Raw genomic sequence first — 11,704 nt, 5'->3', positions numbered from 1 at the left:
AAAACGTGAAAAAAAAGAAATAAAAATCTTAAATTTATGGATCTGGGCGGACAATGACAGACGCGCACCTTTTTACGCATGGGATTATTGGGTGCCTTTTCGAAATAAAGACTCAAATTTAGGCTTCCAGAAATGACATAGGTGTATGATATTGTGTGGTCGGATGCGAGAGGAGAGCGTGACCTGGGCTTTGGTGTGTGTGTGTGATCCGAGGAAACGGAAAAAAGGCATCTGTCAGTGTTGGAGGGGGGCCCGAAACGTCACATCCAAGGACGCTGGATGAAGCTCGTTAGGTCTTGGCATTACAGAGAGAGGGACCAAACCGCGGAGCCTCACTGATCACTGGATCCCAGAGCTGCACTTCTCATCGGAATCTGAAATAATAGTGTATGATATTGAAGCCTAACCATGAAGAGCGTAATCTCCGGATCACTGAAAAGTCCACTTGTTCACTTTTTACTAACTTTTCCACTAATCAGCGGAACTCCGTTTCAGTATAACATGTTTCAGGGCAACGCGTATTCTGGCACCGAAACAAGACAGAGAAACAAGTGAGTCAACGGAATGTCAACATTTCATGTTATTGTATTTTTTAATCTGCATGCAAATGGACTGGTTGTTGATTTGTTTGTTCATGTTGTAACACTCATTTATCCTTTACAAATTCAGTTGACAGCATGCGCTTAAACCATCAAAGGAATTATAGTCTGTGTGTAATTCTAAGTGTTCGACCAATGCAAACTAATGTGAGATAGCCTAATCGATTAAATGGCACTCAAATACGCACCGCACGTTTTCATATCAGGAGTGGTTAAACCTTGCATCCTTAAAACCTTTTGTGTTCCCCCCCAGAAACTGGTGCGCCTATGTTGTGCACAAGAACGTGAGCTGTGCCGTCGTGGGAGGCACGGAGAGTTTCGTGCAGCCGGAGGTCTCACCGTGTCCGCTGCAGCAGCCAAACTGTGCGCAACAAGTGATGTAAGTCCCCATGAGTCCAGCAGACTGGGTGGAGGGCGGATAGCTCTCGACTGGTACTTTGAACAATGTGCAACATTTGCTATGAAGGTGTTTTAGGACAATTACAACTCGGGTTGTAATAAGGTTAGGATACACCCAACAACAAAAACACTGTAATAGCCCTATAATAATGGGCGTGGTAATTGTGCGTCTGCGGTAGTCCATTGTGAGTTTATAGTGACCCTAATGTAGGCTACTTAATGGTATTTCTCTTTCTCATGTGGTATCACTATAAATTCCCTATAATATTCCTATGGTAGACCTATTATATGTAGGCTAGTTTATAGTTTTGTTGTGTTATTTAAAATGTATTATTAGGCCTACTAGTTCTTTTTCCAAGGCCAAACTTGACAAAACTTTCAGAATGAAAACCAACAGACGTTGTGTGCATTAATTAAATAATCTTAATTATTATTTCATATAGCTGTAATCCGCTCAACTTTCAAGAGACAACTATATACAATTTTTGCAGGATTTGATAAATTGACCTTAAATAACGTTTTGGGGGAATAATAAATGAGTAAACGAGTGGGTCTACTTAATCTTTACTGAAGCATCTGCTTTGAATCGTTCTGAGGCCCTTGTAAATCAGAGGAGTCTGACGTTGCCTTGGTTTTGCTTTCATGTACATTGTGCAACAAATAGACACTTGTAATCCTCGGACCAGGGCCATGTGAGCCAAGGTGTCCTCATTGTACTGGGTGCAAATGGTGGAAAATCTGCAGCTGTTTACCGCAAAGTGCATGATTAATTAGAAGTGCGACTGTTGTGCCTCTCCAGACTTTGTTGTCAATTAACAGATTTTTTTTTACTGGCATTCCAAGTTTACATTGTTTTCCTGAGTGGGATCACTGTGCAAGCATACTTTGGCACAGTTGAGCATTTCTCAGTCTGTATTTCACAAAAGGGCCATTGACAGTTTAGAGGCACTAGAGAATAACATTGTGTATGTGTTGTGATCATGATTGCAAGATAGTAGGCTATTTGTTGTTTGAAAACTCACTTGAGATGTGAGCATTGGTCCAGATTTGAGTCATGTCTTTTTTTTTTTTAGCGCCCAGTGAGCAGAATTATTATTAAAAACCATAATAAATTATTATAAACCATAATATTAAGACTATAAACCACATATCAGTGAATTTGAGAAAGCTGTATGTAGTATTTATCTCTTCACATGCCACATGTTGCCAGGTATCGGACACACTTTAGGCCCATGTACAAGATCGGCTACAAGACAGTAACAGAGCTGGAGTGGAGGTGCTGCCCGGGGCACCAGGGTCACGACTGCAACGAGCTGAAAGACACAAAACCACGTCAAACAGAGCAGCTCTATGCACCTTCTGCCTCTGGACAGATTCCAACATCACACGGTAAAAGTCATGGTTAACACTAAGACTGAAATCTGGAATGGAAAAATATGTTTAAAAGAAGTAAAAAATAAAAGTAACAGACATAACAGTTGGAAAAACTGAAAATAAACTGAGTAGCTATGAAATAAACTGAGGAACTAAAGCTGAAAGTCAATTCTCCAACATTGTATATTTAGACAATATTTATTATACAATATTTCTCAGCTATTATACTGCTTATTGGCCATGGCAGTGAAAATACAACTGATCTTCAATGCAAATTAAGTTAAAACGAAAACACTTGTGAAAAATAGAAGCTATATACATTATACAAAATAATAAAAATAATTTCAGAATAAAAGCTAGAGCAAATCATGTACCTATTTTTACCCTGCTAGAACACATCATATTAGACCCAGCGTTCCCAACATTTCAATGCAATTTTCATAGGAGGTATAAATATTCCCATTTCCTCACCCTCTCTGTCATTCGTCCCTGTAGGTCCAGAGCAGCAATCAGAGGGTCAGAGAAACCATCCGTGGGGAGGGGAGGGGCAGTTCGGAGGTCAGACGGGCCACAGGGTGCCTGGGGGTCAGGGAGGAACTCACAGTGTACAACACCTGGAGGAGGAGGTGCAGCGTCTGTCCCAGATGGTCCTGGACATGCAGGTGAGCATGACAGATATGTCCTCCAATCTGCGGCTGGACCTGCAGGAGGACGCCAGTAAAATGCTGGTGACGCTGCTGAATAACTTCAGACAGCCTGCCAGCGCTCGGGGGGCGGAGACCCAAACCATTCAGCTGCAGGGTCAGCACGACACGACGCAGGTGGACGAGGTCATGAGCAAGATCAACCAGGTCACAGACACTCTGGAGTCCAAGAGCAACGCCCTGGATGACCTCTTGGGTCGGGTCAACCATCATGACGGACAGATTCGTCTGCTGATGGAGGCTGCCCAGAGCCCCCTGGTCACGCCCCCTGCTGCTCCCACAGCCAGTGATGCAGACCTGCACGCCTACGTGGATGAGAAGATCCGCGCTCTGAGAGAGGAGCTGATGGAAGGCATGGAAATCAAACTGGCAGACTTGAAAAACTCCTGTGAATATAAAATCATGTCCGTTCTGGAGCAGTGTGAAGGACAGGAGACCAACTACCTCAGCCTGGCCGAGCTCATGGACTCCAAGGAGGCCGACCTCCGCAAGGAGATCCTGGACCTTAAGGCCAAGCTGCCCGATTCAGAAATGGAAGTTCTGCCTGGAAACACCCAGATGTCTGACTCTCTTCTGGCCCGCGTGGAGAACCTAGAGGTCCGTCTGAACTTGTCGGAGAAGAATGTGGAGATGCAGTGCTTCTCTCTGGAGGACAAGATGAGGAAAGAAGGGGCAGACGTAATTACAGACTTGAAGAAGACTCTGGAGCACAGGCTGACCTCCATGGAAGACAGTGTCACCCCTCTGTCTCCATCGGGGGTTCAGGCAGAAGATCTGGATGCTCTACAGAGGGAAGTTAACACTCACAAGGGTTCAATTCAGGCTTTGGGGGATAGACTCAATGTTTTGGACCAGCTGTGTTCAAAGGAGTGCAGGTCTAATCTGACTGTTGTAGAAAACACTGAACAAGACTTCCAGAGCTGCAGAATTGCTATAGATGCTATTCAGAATAGTCTAAAAACCCAATCAGATGGCCTTGGAGCCATGGAGGGGCATCTCCTCAACTGCAGCACCAGCCTTGAGAAAGCACACAGTGAGCTGGGCTCCCTGAGAGGGCATGTGGGCAGGTTGGAGGACTATCTATCAGATGTAGGCCGCTCTGTTAGCCGGCAGTCTCAGGAGTTGCAGAGCCTCAACTCCACCTGCGGTCAGGTTAACACAGGGGCTGCGCAGGAGGCCAAGGACCTCCTGGAGCTTCACATGACACAGCGCCAGGAGCTGAGACACAAGCTGGAGGAGCTGGGCAGGGAGGTGAAGGCTGAGGCCAACCACTGCAGGGAAAAAACAGAAGAGGTTGGGAAGGAGATTGCCAATATGGACGGGCGCATGTCTAGTGTTGAGAGTGTATGTGGCAAGCTGGAGCCTATCTCAGATAGCCTACAGAGGATCAAAGAGGGTCTGAATAAACACGTCAGCGGGTTGTGGACTTGTGTCGGCCAGCTGAACGGCACGGTGAGAGCTCATGCCCAAGATATTGGAGGACTGAAGGGAACTTGCCAGAACCTCCAGAACCACATCTCCGACCTCGAGGATCTAACAACCAGTTCTCCTGCAAAGACAGGTAAGCTCTACTGTAAATACATGAAATGACCCCTTCACTTCCATGAAATGTGAATGATTGTTCCATTTTCTCCATGATGTAAACTATATTCCAAATGTTTTTAAACTCATTTCTCTTCCAGTTTTATACCATGACAAATCGAATTCATCATCCACACAGGTGCTCCGATAGTAGAAGCTTTGAAATTGCAAACAAATAGCGTAAATAATATTTCCTTTCATCGTCTGGAGCCAATTTGGGCATCACAAGTTGTGTTTCTTTAAATGAGGCCGTAGTAGTATGTGTTTAATGGAGGGCGTGCAATATGGGAGTGTGTGTCAGTGTGAGAGTCGGAGGAAGTTGGATTTCCATTTAACTATGTTCTGACTTAAAGGAGGCAGAGTTGATTGAAGACACATGCTTGTTTTAATAGACCCCGCTTGTATTGAGCAATGCCTTGGCCTAAAGAAATATGGCTCAGTAGGCTTTTTTTGTGCAAATGTGTTCTTATGTGTGTGTCTGTGTACATAAACATATGTATGGTTTTGTCAGTATATGTGTTTGTACTTGCATTTGAGTGAGTGTATCAGGGTGATCCTGTTCACCTGTTACGCTAGACTAGTTGCATGTGGATCTGCAACTGTTTTTGTTTTTTTTAATCAATGCTGTATATTATTGCAAGACTTATCTTTGTTATTGCAAGCCTATCTGTGAGTAAACATTTCCATATCAGAGGACATGGTACATACTTACCACATGGCCTGCTCATTAATGGTGCCTACTGTACGTGGCCGAGCTTGACTTCACCGAGTCTCACAGTCGTAAATGTGAACTAGAAGCACACCCATCAAGTTTATGAGCTGTGTGTCTTCTTCTGGGACCTGCTAGTTTTGAGTCATTGGTTTATGGAGCAGATGCACATGGTCCACTTCAGTCTGGAATCCTATGGGTGGTGAACTGTAATTTAAAAAAAAGGTTCTGATTCTAGTTCTGGTCCCAGCTCTAGTCAACTCAGAGACCCCAGAAACTTTGCATCAGGGTTCGAGTTCAAGTTCAAGTTTGTTTATTTATATAGCCCTTTATCACAAGCATGTCTCAAAGGACTTTACAGAGAATGAGCCTAACTAGATCTAACTGATCAACAGTCAACAGAACGGTATAGGACAAACATAAAGAAGCAGAACAAAGTATAAGACTAAGATTTTAGCAAGACATAACAGCCTATCTATCCTACATGGCCTGACCTACCAGGCACCACCAGCCTTAGACCCTCGAAGGGGGAAGGAAAAACGTCCAAGAAAACCTTTGCACCCATTGTGCTTCTCATTCCTTGGCGTTTTTCCTGAAGTTAATGTACAATTAGCTCTGTTCATGTATTTGAGATGCCAGCTTTCTCTCATGTGCCAAATACGCCTAGGGTAACTGAGAAATGTTGCTACCCCACCCTAGGGTTGTTGTCATAATAATAACTGGCATTTAAATCATCATTCTGTCATTGGGAGTTTTTGGAGAACAGCTTCAGGGGGAACAGAATTATTCATGTGTTCCACTCCGGCTCGATGATGTTTCACCAGCGGCCATGTTGACCACTCCCTATGTAAAACTGCTTGGCCCCCTGCCTCTTTTGCCCTGGCAGCTGCCACATCCTGTTGTCTCTCTCCCTGCTTATCTAAAGGGGCTGGAAAATACTGCTTGGAGGAATCCATTACAGGGAGATCTGCAAGCAGCTTATCAATGATCCACTCAGACGAGCCACTCATGGGCGTTCTTTGCTTCAGAGCCAAGGGTTAGGTGCTACTGGATTGATATTGATATCACACGCCTTTTCCTCACACCCTCTTCAGTGCTTTCTCATTTTCACACTCCCTCCTCTATAACCTCATCCACACTTTTCTCACATTTTTGATTTAGGTTGATGCATTTCCATGGCTCAGCTCCTCTTCTCTCTCTAAATTAACAGTGTGAATACTCAGAGCTGCACTTGGGTCCCCAAGTGACATTAGTCCATGTCGGTGCCATGACATCAGACTTCTCCTTAACTTTAAAAAAAAAAAAAAGAGACAGGACAGGGATGAGGAGGGATGTGATCCATCATTCCCAAAATGATCTGCAAATATCTTGCAGATTGACCAGATCACGCAACTGCCTGGCATGATCTTTGACTTAATTTGGCTTCATGACAGTTCATGAAGGAATTACAAATCCTAAACCACTGGGATTTGGCCTGAAAACTTGTGCTTTTGTTCATGGTGTGGCATGTGAATGTACATTTTACAGCTGTGCCTGTCCACAGTTGAGAGAAAAGAACTCTTGTCCATTTGTCAAATGTTTAGCATAATTGGAGCAATTCCCCAAACCATTAACTATCACCAAGGAGCTTAAGAGCTGTTGCCTGTGCCCAAGAAGCACTCTCAAGCTCAGCCAACAAACGTGTTGTGTTTTGTGTTTTTTTGTAAATGTTTTCCTTAGAAGCTATCTTTACTTCAGCAGTACCACTTCCCCAGTTTGTTAATCTGTATGTGTCAAATATATATGTTTCCCAATCCCTTTACTTGTGTTAAAGCACATCCTTCTCATTGTGTTTGATAAGGTGGCCTAGACTCACTAAAAGACCAACACTTTAGAGCTCTATTATGGGGAAGTTTTGAGATAAGGCTGAGTGGTTGGGTTGGCAGGTCAATGACCTAAGAGAGATAAGACAACTTGTAGGGTGACACACTGTGGCCAGTGGTCAAGCATGATAACCCCAGGAGAGCAGATCGAACAACAAGCTTGGACCTGACAGAAAGCCCTTCAAGAACAATAAAGCACGCCGCATTTGTTTACTAGAGTGGGTGTTATATTAACTGTGACAGGTTTAACCTAAGAAATTCAACAATCTCCTTTTTCCCCCCTGAGTTATGCCTCTTCTAAATTCTGAGGGTGGATTTATTAATTCCTAAATCAAAGTCTAAGAGCTGAATCTGTTTTGGCTAACAGTGACTCATAAAGTCAACACATGGTCCAAAATTGCTGTGCAGTCATTATGATGTGGTATGTAATGGGGAAAAGGCCATTCTTGTGACACAAGGGGCCGTTGTATCCCAGAATGGGGGGGCAAAGTGACTAACGACAAGGGAAGGGTTTCCCAAGCCTCTCTGGATCGACGCAACACTTAAGACTTGGGGGCCACAGGAGATCCAGCTGCAGTTGTTTACAGCTTACCTCTTTAATCATGACACACACGCACACACACATCCAACTACAGTATGTGCCTCTTTTATCATCTTGGCACCAGGTCTGAAATGAGTTTTGAATCATTCCCATCAAAGCCTGGTCAGCGCACACTGCAGCACACACCTAGCTTTATATGCAGAGCTGCGCACTAACAAACACAGACTAGTAAAACAAACGCACATGTGCACCTCGAGCATATCTGCAGACTGACCCCCTGTGCTGTTTTACGGTTACCAACTGGTCCCCCTCCACATGTTATGTTTAATAGGAAGACTTGTCTTGCTTTTATAGTGAGTGACCCTTTTCCCCGGGGTGAGGGACAGGCTGTCTGCTGGATGAATATGTGGCCATGCCTTGGTATGCTGGTATGCCTTTTATGTGCTGGCTTTACCGAGTCTGGGCCGGTTGTCTCATTCTAGACCAGAGAAAATCACCGACTCTGCCCCCAGCCAGGAGAATTGATTTGTTGATAAAGCCGTGCGCACTGTGGTTGAGCCATGTCTGCTGTGGCTCTCAGGAATGTAGTTTAGAGTTGACCACCCTGTGATAGGTAGCGGTCCAGTGGCCTGTCATTTTCTGTGTTTATGTCCATAATGACAGGCTAAGATGATCACTCACTGTTTAGCTGTTAATGAGAGTCGAGGGTAATCTTAACCATAAACATAAACACAACTGTATGTTTCTTGATTGTCTTAGTTTTGTCTTCTTGGTTGTCTTAGAGTGAAAAAAAAAATCCACCCTAAAATGTAATTACATGTTATTCCCTATGAATTTTGTCAGGATTTTGTTAGCGCAAATAAGTCTCTCCCAAAGTTTGAAACAAGTGAGCTAAGACCTCCAATCTGTGATGTCATCAAATTCCACTGTAGAGCTGCTCCATGGGAAATACTTAGGCACTGAGATTTATTCATGTTCACTGCCCAAGATCATGAAAACATAAAGCATTTCTGTTATGGGGTGGACATTCTTTTCAAGTCCTAAAATTATGAATGAGGACATAATATACAGAAACTATTAAAGTAAACGGGGGATAATTACAGTTGACTAAAAGGCCATTTGATACCATTTTGTCTGTTAAACTACTTGAAACAAGGTAGTAAAACTCTCCAAAGACACAGGCCTAAAAAGTGAAAACTTTCCTTTCAGGATAACCGATGGTCATTTGCCCTGTATGTAGGGAGGAATCCTCTTTATGGCTTGCCATTGTCTCTAGACCATCTCTTACTCATAATTTAAATGTTTTCAACTGGGGTGACGAGAGATTCACTATGAAACCAGCTGGGTTGTTAACACATCTGACCTCCAGACATCTGGCCCTGCATTTGTTTCTCTCTGACCTTATCCCTCACCCCCTCACTCCATTCCTCTGTTTGTCATTATCCTCTCCTTTCAGGTGTTCGGGGCGGTGTGTTGGAGGGCTCGGGACATCCCCAGCTGACCGAGGTCAAGTCCCAAGGGTCGACCCCTCTGGAGAGCCCCACCGTGCCGGCCGGCCCTCCGGATGCCCCCCTCTCACAGCCACAAGTGATGGAGACCGGGGAGGCCGGTCCGCCTGGCACCATGACTTCATCCAAGCTGCCCAAAGGGACTGATGGTAGCATGATGCCTGTCCAGGGCTTCGCTGGAGCCCCAGGTGAGGAAGGGAGAGAAGCAGGACAACACACACACACACACACACACACACATACACTGTCCTGTATGTCTCCCAGCATGATTTCAAACCCTCATTAGATCTCTCATCTTTTTATCTCATAGCTTCCCCACTCAAATCCACAGACTCCGTAAAGCTTAGCATGCCAGTGATTTCAGGTAAATGCACCTTTAACTTTTTTGATGCTTGTGTTGCTTGACAAATGAGTCTCACCCAAGTGGACAAAACTGTTACTTCTGCTCAGCAGATGTGCAGATGCCTCGGAGACCATCAGCACAGAAACCTGTCATGGCTTCAGGTTGGAATGTATTCATTATTCCAGTTCGTTACCTCTATCCATATCTATGATGTGTTTTTTCAGAGTGTATGATGTCGTCTTCCCTGTGTGTTCAGGTGAGAGTGTGTCGTTCTCAGCTGGTCTGAACCTTCTACCGTTCCCTGGGGAGATTGGAATCATTCGCTTCAACCAGGTGCTGGTCAACGATGGAGGACACTATGACCCTCATACAGGTAACTGTTACTGTACTCACTGACCCATACTAACAAAGCATACAGACATTTTCAACACTCTTTACCCACAGTTTATTATTGCCGTCTTATTGCATGGCTTTGCTAAATACACAATTCTGATTGGTCAATGAAGGCATTCTCAGGTGTTATTATGTGGGTGCATCTGTGAGGATGTCCATTCAGGATTAGCCCCGATGAAACGATAGACGGCGCTGAGATTGGATTTACTGTTGCTCTACCGCTCAAGTTCCTAAAAAGCACTAGTGCACTTGTCTGAATAACAAATGTTTCACATCTAATCATATTAGTCTGTAGTCAAGAAGTCCAGTTGATTTTGTTGTTTCTAATCAAATTAGCTTGTGACACCTTGTGCCAGTTTTTTGAGGAAGTTTGTAAATTACTAATGAAATCAGTTTTAATCAGTATTTTGTGTCAACTGAGGATACTGTACAATGAGCTGGTCACTTTACTCTCACTGACATAACCTGCACAGCCATGTGACTGATCTTGATCTTGATCCACTTTTGCAAAACGTGTCCCCGTGTCCTCAGGTATCTTCACAGCTCCCATGGAAGGCCGCTACCTGCTGACTGCTGTACTGACGGCCCAGCGAGGCGAGAGGGTGGAGGCCGTTCTCTCTGTGTCCAACCGCAGCATCCAGAGGTTAGACACGGCCGGTTTCTTGTCCGGAGCGGCACCGATCCCACATGAAGAGTGCAGCTGCGGCGGCTCCACCTCCCTGAGCCTGGTTCTCACCCTGAAGCGAGGCGACAGGGCGGGACTGGTCATGACCGCCGGAAAGCTCGCCATCTCGGCCTCCTCTGAGGTCCTCTCTTCTTTCAGCGCTGTCCTCCTTTACCCCAACCCAGCAAAAAGATAACCCAAGGTAAAGAGCGGCCCAGCCCCTTCAGAGATAACATCCAGCCCCTTCAGAGATAACGTCCAGCCCCTTTCAAAGACAGCTAATATCTTTATATGTTATATAAGTTATATGTGGAGTATGGAGTTCCTCACTGAACATACACCAAGGCAACAAGTATGTTACAGTATTCAAGGGGGAAAAAACAACCTGTTTACCAGAAGGAAAGAAAGCAAGTAAGAAAGAATGAATTAAAGAAAGAGTTCCAGTCAGTAATAACTCTGATTATTCAAGCTATTTCTATGATGAGTATTAAGATATATATAGTATTTTTTATTGGTTTGCTGTATTTCTGTTATTTGTTTACATTTCTCAGTGTAGTTTTTATTTTATTCCTAGATTTTATAAATTTCTATTCTGGGTGGATGTTTAATTGTAATCCACTGCAGTACAACTGCAATCTGTTCCTTTCTTCATATTTAATTAAAATAACTATTTCAAATATTTCAACACACCTAGAGGTGCCTGCACCTATACCACTTCTTCATTGCCGACTTTGAATATCGGCTGATCCTAATTGAATCCATTAATTTTGCTGAATGTAGAATTAGACCATTAATTTGTAGTCATTGGAAAAAATTGAGATGTGATTTTTTATGATTTTGAATTAAAAAGACGTAACATGTTGTTCTTGGTATCAGATTTCAGTATTGGAGAAATTCTCTTATACAGATATCCTATTTTATCCTGGTATTGGTCCTAACCAGGAGTTCTGATGAAGACTATTACATACCTCCCATCCCCCTTGATACTTTCATTGTATCAGTTGATAATATGGACAGTAAGTTTTGA

General features: G+C 43.9%; 1 protein-coding gene across 1 annotated transcript; it reads left to right on the top strand.

Annotated features, from left to right (window-relative positions):
* The first annotated feature begins 408 nt into the window (after positions 1-408).
* emilin2b (elastin microfibril interfacer 2b) lies at positions 409-11,686 on the top strand. Its single transcript, XM_071921528.2, has 9 exons — positions 409-551; positions 853-978; positions 2,209-2,387; positions 2,868-4,637; positions 9,226-9,465; positions 9,588-9,641; positions 9,731-9,781; positions 9,877-9,993; positions 10,545-11,686. Exons 1-9 carry the CDS (start codon positions 409-411, stop codon positions 10,871-10,873), a joined length of 3,009 nt encoding a protein of 1,002 aa, XP_071777629.2. The 3' UTR covers positions 10,874-11,686.
* Positions 11,687-11,704: the final 18 nt, after the last annotated feature.

Source organism: Centroberyx gerrardi, chromosome 22, assembly GCF_048128805.1.
Source record: "Centroberyx gerrardi isolate f3 chromosome 22, fCenGer3.hap1.cur.20231027, whole genome shotgun sequence".
Lineage (NCBI taxonomy): Eukaryota > Metazoa > Chordata > Actinopteri > Beryciformes > Berycidae > Centroberyx > Centroberyx gerrardi.
This window is presented reverse-complemented; position numbering and strand designations above follow the sequence as displayed.